This window comes from Ostrinia furnacalis, unplaced genomic scaffold, assembly GCF_004193835.3.
Source record: "Ostrinia furnacalis isolate ACB-3 unplaced genomic scaffold, ASM419383v2 OfSCF1084, whole genome shotgun sequence".
In the NCBI taxonomy this organism is placed as follows: Eukaryota; Metazoa; Arthropoda; class Insecta; order Lepidoptera; family Crambidae; genus Ostrinia; species Ostrinia furnacalis.
This window is the reverse complement of record NW_021131323.1, coordinates 625,219-646,125: the sequence shown is the minus strand read 5'-3', so window position 1 is coordinate 646,125 and position 20,907 is coordinate 625,219. Positions and strand designations below refer to the sequence as shown.

The 20,907-nt window shown below is 45.5% G+C and overlaps 1 protein-coding gene across 4 annotated transcripts in view; it reads right to left on the bottom strand.

Annotated features, from left to right (window-relative positions):
* Window positions 1-20,907, bottom strand: part of LOC114351106 (MAP7 domain-containing protein 1) — a 73,069-nt gene that overhangs the window by 15,764 nt on the left and 36,398 nt on the right. For 3 of the 4 annotated variants that reach the window (XM_028302167.1, XM_028302168.1, XM_028302169.1), the window contains 11 exons: window positions 20,379-20,402; window positions 18,403-18,498; window positions 17,051-17,122; window positions 10,126-10,269; window positions 8,769-8,842; window positions 7,435-7,536; window positions 6,634-6,741; window positions 6,150-6,372; window positions 4,701-4,815; window positions 3,380-3,518; window positions 2,641-2,850 (listed from right to left, as the gene is read on the bottom strand). In XM_028302167.1, coding sequence (XP_028157968.1) covers window positions 2,641-2,850; window positions 3,380-3,518; window positions 4,701-4,815; window positions 6,150-6,372; window positions 6,634-6,741; window positions 7,435-7,536; window positions 8,769-8,842; window positions 10,126-10,269; window positions 17,051-17,122; window positions 18,403-18,498; window positions 20,379-20,402 — 1,307 coding nt within the window. Of the gene's footprint in view, window positions 1-2,640; window positions 2,851-3,379; window positions 3,519-4,700; window positions 4,816-6,149; window positions 6,373-6,633; window positions 6,742-7,434; window positions 7,537-8,768; window positions 8,843-10,125; window positions 10,270-11,716; window positions 12,051-17,050; window positions 17,123-18,402; window positions 18,499-20,378; window positions 20,403-20,907 lie in introns of those variants that run through there. The other variant, XM_028302170.1, reaches the window with a different exon arrangement.

Sequence of the window (20,907 nt, the reverse complement as noted above, 5' to 3'; positions counted from 1 at the left end):
TCCTTATCGCTCGCGCGTAATTATATTGCTGTCGCGACTGTGCGACGGGCGCCCGCAGTGAGTGTGCGAGCGCGACAGCAATATAATTACGCGCGAGCGACAAGGATGGGTAGCTTGGGGTCATTGGACAAAATTCTACGTGCTCGGCGACCAGACTTTAGCCTCTATTATTTTCTGCCTGCTACGAGCAATTTTCGTTCCTTTTTAATACCTGAGTCCTCCCTCTCGGCCTTATCCGTTCACAGCGGCTCGGCTTCTGTTCACTTTTTGCTGCCCAGTCCGCTGTGCCAGTACCTTTTTGAGTAAGCCTTTGGTTATTTTCTCAACCTGAATTTTCTTTCCTTTTATCTCTCCCTCTGAACCTATCTCACTCTTTAACTTGTTGTGTAGTTACCTTCTTGAGCCTGGTGCGCGCCATGATGGTCTCGACGCTTGCCTCCTCCTCCCGCTGCAGCTTGCGCCTAGGCTTAGCTAAATTGCCTAAATTATGGTCACCGAGCAGATAGAATTTCGTCCAATGACCCCAAGTTACCCATCCTTATCATTCGCGCTTAATTATATTGCTGTCGCGACTGTGCGACAGGCAGCCGCAGTGAGTTTGTGAGTGTGGGCAATAAGGATGGGTAGCTTGGGGTCATTGGACAAAATTCTGCGTGCTCAGAGACCGGGCTTTAGTGTAGTTACCTTCTTGAGCCTGGTGCGCGCCATGATGGCTTCGACGCGCTGTTTGCGCGCGAGGCGCTCCTTCTCCTCGCGCTCGGCCTCCTCCCGCCGCAGTCTCTCTCTCTCTCTCTCTGAAGCTATCTCACTCTCCCACTTGTTATAGTTACCTTCTTGAGCCTTTAAGCGATATTGTGAAAAATATTGGCAGGTAGTTGCTAATTGCTCATAGAAAGGCCCTCTTAAAGGTTTTAAACCTTTGTTTGTCACCTGTCATCCGCTTTGCAATGGAGGGAAGTCGAACCTTAATTTCGAACTCCTCCTATGTTCTTCTGATTAATTTCGTTGCGGGTCCAATGACAATTTAACTTTCCCTCGGGACAAACTTGACCTTCATTGGTTGGGTTTTTGTGGCGGTCAAGCTGTAGATCCTGGCTACACAGGAGTTGCAGTGGTGGGAACGAGAGGTGGGAATAGTCCCGTTACCTTCTTGAGCCTGGTGCGCGCCATGATGGCTTCGACGCGCTGTTTGCGCGCGAGACGCTCCTTCTCCTCGCGCTCGGCCTCCTCCCGCCGCAGTCTCTCTCTCTCTTTCTCTGAAGCTACCTCACTCTCCCGCTTGTTGGTATAAAGCCTGGTCCGTGAGCACGTAGAATCCCGTCCAATGACCCCAAGCTACCCATCCTTATCGCTCGCGCGTAATTCTATTGCTGTCGCGACTGTACGACGGGCGCCCGCAGTGAGTGTGCGAGCGCGACAGCAATATAATTATGCGCGAGCGACAAGGATGGGTAGCTTGGGGTCATTGGACAAAATTCTACGTGCTCACAGACCGGGCTTTAGTGTAGTTACCTTCTTGAGCCTGGTGCGCGCCATGATGCTCCTTCTCCTCGGCTTGCCTCCTCCCGCCGATTTTGTGAAAAATATTATTGGCAGGTAGTTGCTAATTGCTCATAGAAAGGCCCCCTTAAAGGTTTTAAACCTTTGTTTGTCACCTGTCATCCGCTTTGCAATGGAGGGAAGTCGAACCTTAATTTCGAACTCCTCCTATGTTCTTCTGATTAATTTCGTTGTGGGTCCAATGGCAGTTTAACTTTTCCCCGGGACAAACTTGACCTTCATTGGTTGGGTTTTTGTGGCGGGCAAGCTGTAGATCCTGGCTACACAGGAGTTGCAGTGGTGGGAACGAGAGGTGGGAATAGTCCCGTTACCTTCTTGAGCCTGGTGCGCGCCATGATGCCTTTCTTATTTTCTACCTGATACGAGCAATTTTCGTTCTTTTTTGTACCTGAGTCTTCCCTCTCCACAGCGGCATGGCTTCTTCTTTTCTGTGTTGCCCAGTCCGCCGTGCTACTGACCTTCTTGAGGCTGCTGTGGGCCGCGTAAGCCTTTGGTTTTTTTCTCAACCTGAGTTTTCTTTCCCTTTCTCCCTCTGAAGCTATCTCACTCTCCCACTTCTCTAACGGTTTTCTACAGGCTACACTTCGGAGAATGTGCGAAGGAATTATATAACTTAATTCCACCAGCCCCTTTCCATCACCGGGGAACCAGACGCCGGCTAGCGTACCATCCCTACATTGTCGACATTCCACCAGCTCGCACTAAGCGTTTCGACGACTCCTTTATAATGCGAACAGCTAGGGACTGGAATTCGCTGCCTGCTGCTGTATTTCCTGAACACTATAATCCGGGCGTTTTCAAGGCGAGAGTGAATAGGCACTTACAGGGCAGATATGTACCATCCTAGACTGCATCTCACTTAACACCAGGTGCGATTGCGGTCAAATACCTGCCTTGGCTAGCATAAAAAAAAAAAAACTTGTTATAGTTACCTTCTTGAGCCTGGTGCGCGCCATGATGGCCTCGACGCGCTGCTTGCGCGCGAGGCGCTCCTTCTCCTCGCGCTCGGCCTCCTCCCGCCGAAGTCTCTCTCTCTCTCTCTCTCTGAAGCTATCTCACTCTCCCACTTGTTATAGTTACCTTCTTGAGCCTGGTGCGCGCCATGATGGCTTCAACGCGCTGTTTGCGCGCGAGGCGTTCCTTCTCCTCGCGCTCGGCCTCCTCCCGCCGAAGTCTTTCGGCTTCTTCCGCCGCTTTTCTCTTCTCTTCGTCCTCTTTGAGTCGCGCTTTCCTCTCAGCTTCCTCTTTAGCGCGCCTTTCTGACTCTTCGCGCTCTAGTTGCTGTTGTGCCTGTAAATAAATTGATTTGTTTTAGAATTCCCGCAGAATGCAGACTGTTAGTCGGCCGATAGTTGTGTGAAATAAAATGTGGGTAAGTCCGGTCGCCGAGCAGATAGAATTTTGTCCAATGACCCTAAGCTACGCATCCTTATCGCTCGCGTGTAATTATATTGCTCTCACGCTCGCAAACTCACTGCGGCTGCCTGTCGCATAGTCGCGACAGCAATATAATTAAGCGCGAATGATAAGGATGGGTAACTTGGGGTCATTGGACGAAATTCTATCTGCTCGGCGACCGGACTTTAGGCAATTTAGCTAAGCCTAGGCGCAAGCTTGGCTTTTAGCTAAATTGACCTTAAAAATGGGCTAAATCTAAGGTGACATCACATGCAAAAAAAAACAAGCTGTCATTAACATATCTTTGAAAGGAAAAGAAGCTACAGATGTTTTATGACTATGAGAAATTCTTGAAAATCTTTCTTTTTAAACGTTTCGTTGTACCTATTATGATATTTTTTTAATGTTGTGTTGGCCCTACCTCAATAGCTTTCCTAAGCTTCTCTTCCTCCATGCGGCGCTGCAACGCGGCGAGTTCTCTTGCCTCTTCCTCCTCGCGCCGTTGTCTTTCTTCCTCTTGCCGCTGTCTTTCCGCTTCTTCTTCTGCTTCGCGCTGCAACCTGGATAGAAGAAGAAGAAAGTTAAAAATCAATCTTGAACCTTATGCTAAAAGTTGTCGACTGCTGCCTCTCAAGTTCGATCTGACGTTCTAACTACATAATGAGGGCTATTGTTTTTATACTTAACAGTTGGGACCCCTGGCGATTGACAGGACCTTACTCTACAGTGGCGCCATCTTGATGAGTGCAAATGCGATAGTCCTCCTACCACTTTCGCGCTCACCAGTTGGTGCCACTGTCTTCGCTACTAGCAAGTGACAGGACCTTACTCTACAGTGGCGCTAACTAGTGAGCGCTAAAACGATAGCCCTAATTGGAGGGTGTGGTCAGGATAGTTTGAGCTGATCAATTTTGAGCTTTACGTCAAAGACATAAAGTTCACATACCGTTGTCTCTCCAGCTCGGCCTGGCACTCCAGTTCTTCTTTCGCGCAGCCAAAGCGTGGTCAGGATAGGTTTACACGGTCAATTTTTAGCCCTACACTAATGACATACAGTTGACTGCTTTTCCAGTTCGACCGTTCGGCGTGGTCAAGATAAGATCCGATCAATTTTGAACCTTGCACCAAAGCCATAACTCTCACATACCGTTGCCTTTCTAGTTCGGTCTGGCGTTCCAACTCCCATCTTTCGCGGCGTCGGCGCTCGGGCGTGGTCAGAACAGGTTGACCCGATCAAATTCACACCTTATGTTAAAGACATAAAGCTCACATACCGTTGCCTCTCGAGCTCGGTACGGCGTTCCAACTCCTATCTCGCAAGGTGCCAACGTAGTAATTAATTGTGAACCTTATGCTAATGACATAAAGCTCACATACCGCTGCCTCTCCAGCTCGGCCTGACGCTCAGTCACGATAGGTTGACTTGTAAGCTCACATACCTTTGCCTCTCTAGTTCGACTTCTCAAGCCGCACTGGCGCTCGGCGAGAACGTGTTGTTCAACTTTAAACCTTATTCTAAAGACACAAACCTCACAAACCGTTGCCTCTTGAGCTCGGCCTGGCATTTTAACTCCTCTCACGTCGCCAGCGCTAAACGATTAACTTTCAACCTTAAGTGAAAGACACAAACCTCACAAACCGTTGCCTCTTGAGCTCGGCCTGGCATTTTAACTCCTCTCACGTCGCCAGCGCTAAACGATTAACTTTGAACCTTATGCTGTATAGTTATAAAGTTGACATACCGTTGCCTCTCGAGCTCGGCCTGGCGCTCCAGCTCCTCCCTGGCGCGGCGCCGGCGCTCGGCGAGCGCGGCTTTGGCTTCCTCCTCTGTCGTGATCCGTCGCGCGGTCATTGACGCTGAAATAAATAAATAAATAATTAATAATATCCTTGGACATTTTACACTGCGCTTCTGGACTAGAAGCGCAGTGTAAAATGTCCAAACTAAGCAAAGCTTGTACTATGGGTACTAGACAAGGGATATAAACATACTTAAAAACTTTTTTTTTGTAAATACATACTTATTATACATAGAAAACACCCAGTCCAATACAAACAAACATGTTCATGCACACAAATGTTTGTACTGTGCGGGAATCGAACCCGCAACCTCCGGAATAGTAGTACGTTTCGAACCACTACACCAAACGGCCGACTACATAAATAAATATCTTAGGTCAATTTCACATATAGCGCTTTCTAGCCCCAAAGTAAGCAATTAATATGCTTGTGTTATGGGTGCTAGCTTAACGGATATACCACAGAATACATAATAGTAGCANGACGGAGGCCTGGATATACTACATTATTTACTTTTTAAATACATACATATTATACCAGACCCGTCAGAAATTAAAATTCATCATTTCAATTTCTACCCGGCCGGGAATCGAACCCGGGACCTGTCGGCATTGTAGTCCGTTTAAGAACCTCTACACCAAACGGCCGAAATAAACGAACATTGTGCCATCTTCATCAACAGATCGTTTAGAGGCTGCACAAACGTATACCCTTTTTTTTACCAATACGGCACACCATCACAGGAAACCAAGCCATTGTAAGGTGTAAAGTGGAAGCAACGGTCACAAAATTGTCTAGGTCTGCGCAGGGATTGGTTAATTTCAAGTTGATTATGTGAAAATAAAACATTCCCTGGAGGCTTGTAGTACACTACACAAAAAGCGAAGCTTCTTATTCTCCACTGCAGGACCTTTCTAAACTAATGGAAAAAGGAGAAGCTAGCCAAGGGGGTTGGAGAGTATAATAATATTTCTCCAGTAGTTGCTAAAAGGAGATCCGTAAGATCCGTCGGAGGAGGAGATCCGAAAACGAACCAAAGTCACTGACATAGCCCGACGGATTAGTAAGCTGAAGTGGCAATGGGCAGGGCACATAGTACGCAGAAGTGACGGCCGATGGGGCAGAAAGGTTCTGGAGTGGAGCCCGCGTACCGGAAAACGCAGCGTGGGACGTCCACCTACAAAGTGGACCGACGACATCGTAAAGGTAGCAGGGAAGCGCTGGATGCAGGCCGCTCCCAATCGATCAACATGGAAAGCATTGGGGGAGGCCTATGTTCAGCAGTGGACGTCCTATGGATGAAATGATGATGATGAGTCGCTAAAAAACGACCAATTTTTGTACATAAAATACCGGTCAAATGATTCGAAATATTCTCTTTTGGTACTCACCAGTCATTTCAGAATCATCAGTCTTCTCCTGTGCGTTTTCTTTTTTCTCTTCCACCTTCACCTCGGGCTTCGGCACTTCCGCGGGCTTCTGTGCTTCGGCTTGCTTCTGTGCTTCGGCTGGCTTCGGCGTTTCGATCGGCGCTTCCGCCGGGTTGTCTTCTGTTAACATTTGTTCGGGCTTCGTTTCTTGCTTATCTTCTATGGTTTCTTTGTTTTCGTTTACCTGGATAAAAAAACAGTTATAACCTCTGCTTAGTTCAGTGGTAAAAGGAACTCTTCTGGAATTGGAACTCAATTCAGACACGTCATACAAGTATAGTTTAAAATAAGTTCGCGTATTTGTTTTCGATTTGGAAAGTATATTGCTAAGGAAGGCATCTTAAGTTGGCTGTCTGATGGAGATAAGACAGACTCCAATGGCGACTCCTGATTTGTCAACGTGACGTCACAGCGCAGCCGGCGCACGGTGTGACGTCACACGTACCTTATCCGCTAGAGGCGCGGGCGCGGGCGCGTCGTCGGTGACCTGCAGCGCCTGCAGCTTTTGTGTCACCTCCCGCGGGTCCACCGGCTTGTCTGAGCCTTCCACCTTCTATGAACAAGGAAAAACACTTCAAATGTTGCCTGTAAGGAGCCTTTACACGTCACTTGTAGAGTCCTCATCATCATCATCAAATTCTCCGTCTAAACGTCACCAAGCAAGATCTCCGGCATTTTTCACTCAGCCAAAAGGAGATATCTGAGACTCGCGTACTGAAGGTTTTTTGAGTGATCTTTAATAGTCGTCCGGAGAGATGTTTTTCTGTCACTGAACCCTCGTTTGAGTACTAGACAAACCCAAAACGTCCTTAACGATTTGCCATATACGACTGAAAACACAATACATGCTCCTTTAAACAACCCAGAAGAAGTTACCGGAGGAGCCGAAGAGAAAATCACAATGAAATCTCAGCGCCAATTTCTGTATCAACCTCATAAACAGAGCTATTAGATTTCTGATACAACATTGAAGAGTATCTAGACTATAGGAATTAAAAGCGGTAAATTCTAATGTGTATAAAGCCTGGTCCGTGAGCACGTAGAATTTTGTCCAATGACCCCAAGCTACCCATCCTTATCGCTCGCGCGTTATTATGTTGCTGTCGCGCTCGCACACTCACTGCGGGCGCCCGTCGCACAGTCGCGACAGCAATATAATTACGCGCGAGCGATAAGGATGGGTAGCTTGGGGTCATTGGACGAAATTCTATCTACTCGGCGACCGGACTATAGACGTATACGATACCTTGTTGGCGATTTCTTTGTCGACGCTGGGCTCCTTGGAGGCGGCGGGCGACGGCGACAGCGTCCGCCCCGGCGACGCCGACACAGACTTGCCGCGCGGCGTCTGACGGAAACATACATCACAATGAGGGCTATCGTTTTTATACTTAACAGTTGGCACCCCTGGCGATTGACAGGACCTTACTCTACAGTGGCGCCATCTTGATGAGTGCAAATGCGATAGTCCTCCTACCACTTTCGCGCTCACCAGTTGGTGCCACTGTCTTCGCTACTAGCAAGTGACAGGACCTTACTCTACAGTGGCGCTAACTGGTGAGCGCTAAAACGATAGCCCTCATTATCATCAGATCACTTAGGCTGTGGTCTCCTAACGCCAGCTATAAACGCCGTAAGCCGCGTGACGCCACAAACCTTACTATAAAACTCATTTACTTTTGCAAATAGGCTTTTAAAAAGCACTTTTACACGTCCCAGTATTAACCATACCACAGTGCTGAAAAGATGCAGCGAAAGACACTCAGTCACTATTAATATAGAAATGTACTGTTGTGGTTTTCAAACGTTGACGTCGGCGTATGACGTTAATAGGAACGTCGTATGCTGCGTATAGTTTAATAGTAAACCGTAGCCTTTAGTCTCCACTGCAGGAACAGAACTCTGATTTACACAAGCATCCGTTATCATCATCAGGATATTTAGTCACCATCGCAGGAACACGACCCTGACTTATTATCAGGAGATGATTTAGCCAATACTCCTCACGTTTGCCAGACGGGTTGGCGAAGTTGAGATCTTTCCCTTAGGCCGGCAATACACGGACCGCTTGAATCAGTCAGGGTCGACAGCTGCAAGCTGCGACTGCACAGTGAACTGCAGAGTTCTATGGACGCACATACACGAACCGCTCGAGCAGTTGCAACTGATTCGGGCGGTCGACAGCACGGTGAATTTTCATCGTGCGGTCAAGCAGTCGCCAGCCATACACTGACTGCTCGAGCTGTCGACAGCTCTCGCGCAGTTACCTCCGCCCACTTTCTCCATTCCAGGGCGCGCGCGCTTGTTTGTTTTGCAGTTTGTTGAGCAGTTATCACTGGCAGCTTCAAGCTGTTGAATCTTGACTACAAGAGTGGTCCGTGTATGTTGATCACTGACTAACTGCTCGAGCTGTGCGTGTATATGTCGGGCCTTAGTCATCATTTAAGAGGGGAATGCTACTCTGCTGGATCCACACGGCACACAACTTTTTCAGGGCAGCAGGGCAGTCGAGTCGAAAAAAGGTACGAACGTGTGATCTAAATTACTTTATCTACTTTAAGTTATTCATTAATTACTCACTTTATCGTGTTCTTTGGATGGCTTTGGCTTTCTGTGTACTGGCGGCTTGCCTTCTCCTGGAGCCAGTGATAATGCTGTAAGCAAACAGATACTTGTTATTTACTACATAAATAGGTGCATGAAAATAAATATCAGTTTTTAAACTGCGACTGTGATTGATTGCGCCGGGAGAACTACCATGGAAGTAAATGGCTTGATTGGTTGAAGTGGTGTTAAATACTGGTTACACAATAAGATCATTTCGTGTGAGAACGGCCCTTTACTATTTCGTTCACTGTTTCTAGACTTAACAGCATAGGTACCAAGCGAGTAGTGCCAGTTGGCTCAATGTAAACACTTAGAATCGGTGCTAGTGCTGGAATAGAATACAGCTTACTAAGCGACCGCGACGTTCGTTCGCGCCTGTCATATACTAGAAATACTCACGTTCGCTTGTACCCCCAAAATTGTATGCAGGAGGGCCTAGTCAACGTTTTGCTAACGTAAAAAAGGCGAGGCCGAAGGCCGAGCGATAACTAAAATCCTAAAAGTCATCGTCGATTAATTTTTAATATATCAAAAAATTACTAAAACTCAACGATAAATATAAAGGCGAGGCCGAAGGCCGAGCGATGGCTCTAATATCAAGAATTAAAAAATGTATCAAAAAGCACGAGATTTCAGTGACAAACGTTATCCGCCTGTGTAATTTTTGTGAGGCCGTAGGCCGGAGCGGCCAGTGTTGCAAGTTCTAAAGCCTGGTCCGTGAGCACGTAGAATTTTGTCCAATGACCCCAAGCTATCCATCCTTATCGCTCGCGCGTAATTATATTGCTGTCGCGACTGTGCGACGGGCGCCCGGAGTGAGTGTGCGAGTTTGGGGTCATTGGACAAAATATACGTGCTCGCAGACCAGGCTTTATAAATGTAAGTCCAGAGACCCGTGTCCCGCGACCGACCTGCGTGGCCGGGCGCATGGGCTCGCGAGCTAAACTTGTCGTCCTGCTCGCTCAAGAACAGAGTAAGCAGGATGACAAGCGTGGCCTCAGCTATCACCTGCGTGGTTGGGCGCATGGGCCAAACTTGTTGTAAGTACAAATCTATACTAATATTATAAAGCTGAAGAGTTTGTTTGTTTATTTTAACGCGCTAATCTCAGGAACTACCGGTCCGATTTGAAAAATTCTTTCAGTGTTAGATATCCCATATACCATCCCGTTACGAGTAATAGGTGCAGAGCAAACATGAAAAATGTTGCGAAAACGGGTTTTCACGCGTACGAAGTCGCGGGCACAGTTAGTAGTTTATACAAATAAATAAATTTTTGACTTTGACTTTGCTTGTCGTCACAAGCGTGGACAGTGGACACAGCTCTGACCTGCGTGGCTGGGCGCGTGCAGCGAGGCGGGCCGCGGACGGCGCGGCGTGGAGGCGGGCCGGCGCGGCGCGCTCACCACGCTGCCGTCGCGCGACACGCTCGGCGTCGTCGCCGCGCTCGCGCCGCAGGTGTCGCCTGCGGGACCTGCGCGAATCACTGGTTTTTACCGTGACCAGATGATATTTTTTGACTCATTCATCTAACAATGGCTCATTTGATGCATTTTTCCTGTAAGTCTAAGAACTCATGGCGCGATTTTCAGTCGCGCCCGCGGCGCTTGCGGGCCCGCAGCTTCTGTAGAATGCAGATACTTATGTAAAAACTAATGCACAAACTCACGACGTGGTTTACGCAGCGGGCTCGGTTGTAATCGGGTCCCGCTCGGCGCCCGCCCGATCGACGGGCGACCATTTTGTACCAGTGACTTAGCACGCAGCGCGATTTAAAATCGCGCCGTGAGTTCTTAAGATAACTACGCAAATAACCGCTCCCGTGAGTTTTGAAATAAAACCGCAATTCCACAACCGCAGCGGGCGCGGGTGAAAAAAACGCGGAATTCACGCGTGCGGATTTAATCCGGGCATGCGGACTGCTTGCTTGTCAAATTCAAACTCATAAAACATGTATGACATATAAATAATGATTAATTGCGAGGGCTATATGCACGCGGACCGTAGATTGGCTTGCAACCAGGAGCGTGATTTTATACGCACGCGGACCAAATCCGCACACGTGTCGAAACCCGCATCATAGGAAAAATGCACTTATGGTCAATTTTACTTTTGTAGGTATTTTGATCACATAAAAATATTAAATAATAAGAAAAATTAGAAAATATATCTCTCGTGGATGTAAATGATATGCAAAAGCATATCAAAGTATCTCTTGGAAACTATAGGCTATTAAATTATGGCAAAAAATAATTTCTTGATTAAACTCTATCTTGATATTTTAAATAATGAATCTTAACTTAAACATTTGTTATTTAATAATAACATTTAAAAGCATATAATTTTAGTAAACAATTAAACATATTAGTTAACAATATTCAAAGCTAAGTTATTTAAATATTGCACATAGAGCTCAGAAAAGGGCAACATAAAGAAAGCTGCGTTTAATGAAAGTTATGTTATTTGTTAATTAAAAGATAAAGTGAAACTATCATGAAAAAGTTTGTGATTAAAATTAAAAGAACTATAATACTTGATTTGTACTAAGTGTTTTTTTTACTTTTTATACAATCTTACAAAAACTGAAACAAGAAATAAGGAAAGTATATAATCAAATACAGATATATTTGTATACATGGAACCAGAGAAAGTCTTGGATACAGTAGGGGACAACATGTACTTTTAAATCTACTGCAATGAATATCCGAGAAAAAATGTCTCATTTACGATTGCTCTCCGAGTTTACGGGTAACGCCACGTCAAGCGCGCATTATGCGTGACACTGGGCAATTACAGCGTCACGTGGTAATATGCAGGACACAAAGTACAGTTTTCTCGTATCCAAGTCTTAACACATTCATCGTCCACAAACGAACAATAATAATGCACATCTGTACACTGGACTATTAACCCGTTCTTACCTCGCGGCGTGTTAACCCCGGTACCGGCGATGGACGCGGGGCGTGGCTTTCGCGGCGCGCTGCTGGCCCGCCGGACCACGCCGGCCGCCGACAGCGCGCTGCCCGGCCGGGAACCCGGCGTCGTCTCGCCGGAGCGGCACTCTGCACACCGACGGGACTGTACAGTGCCCGAGCTACGACGCGTGGGGGACGCGACATGTATGTGTAACAAGCGATAGGATTGAAAGAGGGTGGTAGAGGGTAAGGAACGCCTTTTTGAACGAATAAACAAAGATACTCGCGCTCTTGCGCGCGCAAAAGAGCTAACAAAGACGCTCATTTGTTTTAATATCGCATTTTACGTGTGGAGCGCGATGACAAGCAAAAACAAAACACTCGCGATCGCGGAGACGCTCACTTGTTTCAATGCAGCATTTCACAGATTGTAAAATAAAAGACGATCGCACTGCCACGACTGAGTAATTATGACAAAACACGATCGCAAACAAGATACCGTTCATTAGCGTGTCAACGTTTTTCTTTTCTTTTTCTGCGTTTTTGCTACTTTTCCGGCGTCGTTTCGCCGGAGCGGCACTCTGCACACCGACGGGACTGTACAGTGCCCGAGCTACGACGCGTGTGTAGCGTATGAAGCGATAGGAACGGCAGAGGACGGGTTAAGGGGCAAGGAACACCTTTTTGGACGAATAAACAAAAGACTCGCGCTATCGCGCGCGCAAGAGATAACAAAGACGCTCATTTGTTTCCAGGGCGCATTTTACTGATTAAAAATAAAAGACGATCGCACTCTACGACTGAGTAATTATGACAAAACACGATCGCCTGAATGGAAACGAGATACCGTTCATTAGTGTGAAACGTTTGTTTTTCTTTTTCTGCGTAAATCTCTTAGTTTCGGACCACGCCGGCCGCCGACAGCGCGCTGCCCGGCCGGGAACCCGGCGTCGTCTCGCCGGAGCGGCACTCTGCACACCGACGGGACTGTACAGTGCCCGAGCTACGACGCGTGTGTAGCGTATGAAGCGATGGATAGAGGAGGGGTTAAGAGGTAAGGAACGTTTTCTTGGGACGAATAAACAAAAGACACTCGAGTTCTTGCGCACGCAAGAGAACAAATGACGCTCACTTGTTACAATGCCGCATTTTACTAATTAAACAAAAGACGATCGCCTGGATGAAGAATAATTTCGACAAAACACGATCGCGTGAATAGAATGTAACACAAAATAACGGTCATTACAGTGTCTTAGGGCCCTCGCCTACGGCGAATTTTTGTAGAAATGCAGTCGCTCGTTAGTAGCGTGTTGGCATCACTTCTGTAGTGCGTTGCAAATGCGACTAACGCGCGTTAGTTAGTAAAGTCGCCGTGGGCGAGGGCTCTTAGCTTAAAAACCGTTTCTTTTTCTAAATCTTTCGTAAATCTGTTAGTTTCGGAGCACGCCGGCCGCCGACAGAGCGCTGCCCGGCCGGGAACCCGGCGTCGTCTCGCCGGAGCGGCACTCTGCACACCGACGGGACTGTACAGTGCCCGAGCTACGACGCGTGGGGGACGCGACATGTATGTGTAACAAGCGAAGGGAACGGCAGAGGAGGGGAGATAGGATAGAAGAAAAAACAAAACACTCGCGATCGCGGAGACGCTCACTTGTTTCAATGCAGCATTTCACCGATTGAAAAATAAAAGACGATCACACAGCTACGACTGAGTAACTTTGACAAAACACGATCGCGTAAATGGAAACGAGATAACGTTTATTAGCGTGTCATAAGTTAGAAAACGTTTTTATTATCTTTTTCTTCGTAAATCTCTTAGTTTCGGATGACGCCGGCCGCCGACAGCGCGCTGCCCGGCCGGGAACCCGGCGTCGTCTCGCCCGAGCGGCACTCTGCACACCGACGGGACTGTACAGTGCCCGAGCTACGACGCGTGGGGGGCGCGACATGTATGTGTAACAAGCGATAGGATTGACAAAGGAAAGATGTTGAGGCATGGGACGGAAGAGTAAACAAAACACTCGCGATCACAGAGACGTTCATTTGTTTCATTGCCGCATTTTACTGATTGAAAAATCTGCACTCGGCACACCGACGGGTCTTTATTACAGTGCCCGAGCTACGACGCGTGTGGGGCGCGACATGTATGTGTAACAAGCGATGGGAACGACAGAGGAGGGGTTAAGGTAATGAAAAGAATAAACAAAACACTCGCGCTTTCGCGCGCGCAAGAGATAACAAAGACGCTCATTTGTTTTAATATCACATTATGCGTGGGGAGCGCGATGTGTAGCTTAACAAGCGAAAACGACGCTCACTTGTTTAAATGCTGCATTTCACAGATTGTTAGATAAAAGACGATCGCACTACTACAACTGAGTAATTTTGACAAAACACGATCGCCTGAATGGAAACGAGATACCGTTCATTAGCGTGTCTTAGCGTAGGGGACTCTGCACACCGACGGGACTGTACAGTGCCCGAGCTACGACGCGTGTATAGCGTTTGAAGCGGTAGGATGAATAGAGGAAGGGTTAAGGGGTATGGAACGCCTTTTTGGACGAATAAACAATAGATACTCGCGCTCTGGCGCGCGCTAGAGCTAACAAAGACCGCTCATTTGTTTTAATTTTGTATTTTACGTGGGGAACGCGATATGTGCAGCGTAGGCAGTAAGATCGACAAAGGAAAGATGTTGGGACATGGGATAGAAGAAAAAACAAAACACTCGCGATCACGGAGACGCTCACTTGTTTCAATGCCGCATTTTACTGATTGAAAAATAAAAGTCGATCGCACTGCCACAATTTTGAGTAATTTCAACAAAACACGATCGCGTGAATTCATTCAAATGGAATGTAAAACAACTAACGTTTATTAATGTTACACAACTTTGAGCATATTGGGTCTGTCAGTAGCTTTTCCTTTTCCAGGTAAAGAACCATTGAACCATCGGTCTGACGTCACCGACCAAAATGTCGGTTATCGGTGGGTCGGTGGTTGGAAGGAAGGAGGGATAGGAATGTGTAAAGGGAAAAGCTCATATGATTACAGCATAGTTTTAAAAGATTAACATAATGATTAAGAAAGTGATGTAAATGTGTCTTAGTAATAAAATAAAAGATTAAAAGTTACGTTCTCAAAATTTTACATAACTTTTTAAAAGAGATCAGAAAATGATTCCATTCAATTGATTAATTGATTATGAAAAAACAATTGGTTATTTCTTAAATTATTGAAATATCAAATTACAAGTAAATAAGTAGGTATATGTTTATTTACAAACAAAATAAAAACAAAAAAGTGATATAAACGTGGTATCAAAACTTAATGTGAATGGTGGATGAAAAAGCATCAAAAAAATTAAAAAGCACACTGTAAAAGATAATAATTTTCCAAAAAATATAAAGTATAGTAAAATATTATCTTTTACTCACAAAACACTCACCTTTATTAGTAGTTTACTTGCAACCAGAAACCAAGGAAGCACCAGACCAAATAAGACCCAAACATATTATAAATACAATACCTTTTCAAACCACGTCCAAATGGTGATGGATGATGATGATGACGATGAACCTTTTTATAATGATCAGTTTCTTATAGAATATAAGCGCATCGAACATAATTTAGAGACATAAATGTCCGGGATAGCTGTCCCAATGAATTTATATTTTTTCGTTGAAAGCTCACACTTGCCAAAGCTCTTGCAAAGCTTTTTAACCCCTACACCGGAATCGATTCCAAAGATTTTCCTCCAAGGTTTATCAAAGAAGATGGGATGGATTTTGATGATGATAAATATGAATTAAAATTAGGTTAGTTACAACTGTGCGTATTAACACCAGAGGCTCGATAAGTGCTGTTGTTATTGACTGAACTTCACCAAATATCGCCAAAAGCAAAGCGCCATTATAAACCTAGACAAGACTTAGACTCCTGTCATTGACGTCAGAAGTACGTGATGTACTTTTTAGAAAAGGGTTTACAAGGGATCTTTTATGGACTTATGTTTTTTCAAAAAAATGCCATTCAGATATCTAGGAGTACATAAAATAGGCGGGAGAAAAAAGGAAAAGGGAATTTATGACTGATAAGAGAAACAAAAGACAACCGTAGGCAAAATCTTTTCAAGTGAAAAAAAATTGCGCACGTTATGTACCTACTTATAGAAAAATGGAGTATTATGATGCTCGACCGATGCATGAGTTAAGAAATGAAGTCGTCGCAACCTAGCTCCCAGGACGCTCAAATGGGGCATAAAATGCTATAACATAAACGGCATGAGTTAACACACCAAAAAGGCGCAAGACCAGTGAACAGATCGAAGCATTAAGCCCCCAGATGGCTCAAACGGTGTGAGTTAACAAATCGCGAGTTTCAGAATCAAGCTGCCAGGTGGCTCAAATAGAGAATTTTAACCAAGCGCCAAATGCGGTCACTTGCGGCAAGCACGCTGTTCAATGCAGCACTAAGACGCTCTTAAGCAGCATGAGTTAACCACTTGAAGTCATCGCCACCAAGCTCAAAGCTTGAATGGGGCATCTTACGGGTCCTCAAACGGAGTATTTTAGACTATCAGTGAACAGATCACAGCGTCGAAACAAAGCTCCTAGGTGGCTTAAATAGGCCATAAAGACTCGTTAACACCAGCAGCATGAGTGAACACTTGAAGCCGTCGCAAACCAAGCACCCATTCCAGCGGCACCAAGCTCCCAGCTCAAGGGGCGTCTTACGGGTCCTGCTGAGGTACAGCGTGGGCTCGGCGTGAGTGACTCGTCATAAGTGGAAAACAAGCTGCTCAAAATGAGCATCAAAACCAGCGGCATCAGTTGACAGACCGAATATTTTGCAATAAAGTATCCAGACGGCATAAATATGCTGAGCTGTTAGGAAACAGGTGAGGCCGTCACAACCAAGCTTCTAGGCTGCTTAATGGGTCGTAAAGATGCTAGTAAAACGCTCCCAGACAGGTCAGAAAGACCATTAGACACTCGTTAAGACCAGCGGCATCAGTGAACGGATCGCAGCATCGAAACAAAGCTCCCAGGCGGCTTAAATAGGTCATAAAGAAGCGCGTTAACACTTGAAGCCGTCGCAAACCAAGCTCCCATTCCAGCGGCACCAAGCTCCCACCCAGAATGGGGTCTTACGGGTCCTCAAAGGGAGCATTTTAGACTATCAATAAACAGATCACAGCGTCGAAACAATGCTCCTAGGTGGCTTAAATAGGCCATAAAGACTCGTATCGTTAACACCAGCAGCATGAGTAAACACTTGAAGCCGTCGCAAACCAAGCTCCCATTCCAGCGGCACCAAGCTTCTCAAGGGTCGTCTTACGGGTCCTGCTGAGGTGCAGCGTGGGCTCCGCTCGCGGCAGGCGGTCGAGGCGCGTCATGGAGTAGGCTCTACCTGGCACGAGCTCAAGCGGAGTGACTCATCATGAGTAGAAAATACGTCGCAGGTACGTTGCCGGTTCAAAAGGAGATCAGAACCAGCTACATCAGTTGACAAGACCGAATATTTTGCAATAAAGTATCCAGACAGCATACATATGCTAGGCTGTTAGGAAACAGGTGAGGCCGTCACAATCAAACTTCTAGGCTGCTTAATGGGTCGTAAAGATGCTATTAAAACGCTCCCAGACAGGTCAGAAAGACCATTAGACACTCGTTAAGACCAGCGGCATCAGTGAACGGATCGCAGCATCGAAACAAAGCTCCCAGGCGGCTTAAATAGGCCATAAAGATGCGCGTTAACACCAGCGGCATAACGCAAACCAAGCTCCCATTCCAGCGGCACCAAGCTTCTCAAGGGTCGTCTTACGGGTCCTGCTGAGGCACACGCGGCGCGGGCGCGGAGACTCATCATGAGTAGAAAATACGTCGCAGCTAAGTTGCCAGGCTCAAAAGGAGATCAGAACCAGAATTTTTCGCAATGAATGAAGCTTCCAGGCGGCTCAAATGCTAGACGCTTTTAGAGATCAGGATAAGAACACTTGAAGCCGTCGCCACCGAGCTTCCAGCCTGTTTAAATGAGTGTTTTAAAACCAGCGGCGTGAGTTAACAGCCCAAAAACCTGCGGCACCAGAAAACAGATCGAAGCGTCGCAAACCAAGCTTTAAGACGCTCTTCAAAGCAGCATGTTAAGCACTTGAAGCCGTCGCCACCAAGCTCCAGCCTGAATGGGTCATCTTACGAGTCTTGGAGGTGCGTCATGGAGTATGCTCTACTTGGCGCGAGCTCAGAATAACTCATCATGTGTTTAACCATTGAAAACCCGTCGGAGCTAAGCTCCCAGCCTTGAACGGAGCATCAGAACTAGCAGCAGTTAACAGACCGAATCTTTTGCAATGAAGCACCCAGGCGGCTTAAATAGGCCATAAAGATGCTCGTTAACACCAGCGGCATAACGCGAACCAAACTCCCAGCCTGAATGGAGCGTCTTACGGGTCCTCAATAAGAGCATTTTATACTATCAATAAACAGATCACAGCGTCGAAACAATGCTCCTAGGCGGCTTAAATAGGCTGTTACACCAGCAGCATGAGTGAACACTTGAAGCCGTCGCAAACCAAGCTCCCATTCCAGCGGCACCAAGCTTCTCAAGGGTCGTCTTACGGGTCCTGCTGAGGTGCAGCGTGGGCTCCGCTCGCGGCAGGCGGTCGAGGCGCGTCATGGAGTAGGCTCTACCTGGCACGCGCGGCGCGGGCGCGGTCGGGACCAGGTCGGTGCGGCGCCGCGCCACCGACGACCACATCACCGGCGCCGGTTGGCGGTCGGGTTCGTCTGGAAGTTAAATGGTTAACCCATTATTAGTGCTTGTAAAAAAAAACTTGTTTTTTTTTTGCAAATAGGTAGCATCCCTGTCGGTTTTCTATAGGCTACACTTCGGAGAATGTGCGAAAGAATTACACGAACTAATTCCACCTGCCCCCTTCCATCATCGGGGAACCAGACGCAGGATAGCGTACTATCCCTATATTGTCAACATTCCACCAGTTCGCACTAAGCGTTTCGAGACTCTTTTATAATGCGAACAGCTAGGGACTGGTATTCACTGCCTGCTGCTGTCTTTCCCGAAGACCATAATCTGGGTCTTTTCAAGGCGAGAGTGAATAGGCACTTCACTGAGAGACACAGGGCAGATATGTACAATCTAAAACTGTATCCCACTTAACATCAGGTGCGATTGTGGTCAAATAACTGCCATGTTGTGTTTAAAAAGGCTTTTAAAAAGCACGTTTACACGTCCCTAATATTAACCCTACCTACCAATAGGCCATTGCTGAGAAGAAGCAGCGCTCAGTCACTATTGTCTTGTAATAAAAAATCATTGCTTTTCGACCATATGATAAGATGATAAGGATCAAATGAGAGCTATCGTTTTTATACTTAACAGTTGGCACCACTGTCGATTGACATAACCCTACTTTGAAGTGACGCCATCCTGAAGGACGCAAATGCAAGTCTTTCTACCGCTAGCTTCACCAGTTCTCCACTAGCAAAAGAAAGACAGTAAAACTTTATTCTACAGCCAACTGGTGAGCGCTAAATCAATAGCCCTCATTATCATCATCATTTCATCATTCACTGCTGAACATAGGCCTCCCGTAAAGATTTCAAGTATAGTCGAATGAATAGAATAGAGTAGAAAAGTTTGATCAGCATGCTTTTTAATAATCACTTATTTTTCGCATTATAAAACTGTTGCAATCAGAAATTATGAAAAGTAAAGAGTCCACATTTTTTTTATTTGCAACTAATTACAGACTTTTACTGTTGCAGAGACCAAGTGGTGCTCTAATAAATCTATTTTTATCCAATTTACATCAACAATTGCTTTTAAAAGATCGTTCAACCCAGCTGATTTATAACTCTGTAATGACGTCACACCACATGTACAATGTTTGGCTGTGCCCAAAATAGATTTCATACCATCAGTGTTTACAAAATCATAGAGTGTATGAACTCTGATATTTACACACCATGCATTTAAACAGTTGCAAAGAATGATTTCTGAAACATTCTAGAAGCAAAAAACAAAACGAATAGAAAATACGTAGTGTTTTTAACAAGTAAAACATGATTACTGGATAGAAAATGTTACAATTATTTTGCTAAATACTGATGACTACATAATGCACTTAAATTAATCAACCAAAAGAGTTATCTTCTGTTTAACAACTTAATTAAAGGCAAGGTCGCTGTAGCGAGATTAATCATCTTCATGGACCTTGATAATCAGATTGAGACTTTATGCCACGAGCATTAGATGCATTTTTGCTTAACAGTGTATCAAGTGTATGAGGTATGTATGGGATATGTGCAGTGCAATGGCTTACAAGGCGAATTAATGTGATCTTTTCTAATCCCTTACAAGGTCGGATGATCTACGCGTGTAAACATTTAGCACGATAACCGTATTTGCTAGTAACAGCACAGCACAGTATCATTTGCTGCCAATAGATGGCGCTGTACGTTTTTTAAATCGCGCAAGTGCATTTTTGTAGTTTATATTTAGATGTTTTTAGTATCAGGTTGTGTAAAATAACGTTTAAAGGTTCATACATTACGTAAGTCATATAAATCGTACTTTTTTATAAAGCCAAGACAAAAAGAAAATCAAATCTCACACAGTCATGCAATACAAATGAGTGAGTACTTACAGAAACTTGCAAACATTCTGAATCCTTTGGCAGCGTTGAAAATGAAATAGTGTTAGTTTTAGTATAGAAGAGCACAGTACATGATAAAATTGTTATTTTATAGTCAAGTATGCAATATGAACAGATTCATGCTTGACAGAATTTGAAATATCTTTTACAACTCTTGACGATATTGAAAAATGCTAAATTAATATGAATATTNTAAGTATTAAATTCATAAAAAGGTACACAGATAAATGAAATGGTATGAAGGAAATCATTATTCATTAATACGTTAATCATTGCGTTAATGATAAAATATGACACCATGAGAAAGGGCATTTAAAAATGAACGATAAAAATTACAACAGGGTGAATTAGCTCACCGAAAAATTATATTCTAAGAGACATTTTCCAAGTGTTAAGCGGACCAGACACTACCAGTAATAATGTAATTTTGGTTGAATGAAGGAATATCGTTTATAGTGCGACAAGGTTATTTGTATGTGGTGAGATTTAAAATGTCATTGCCGAAGGAAGGAATGACAGA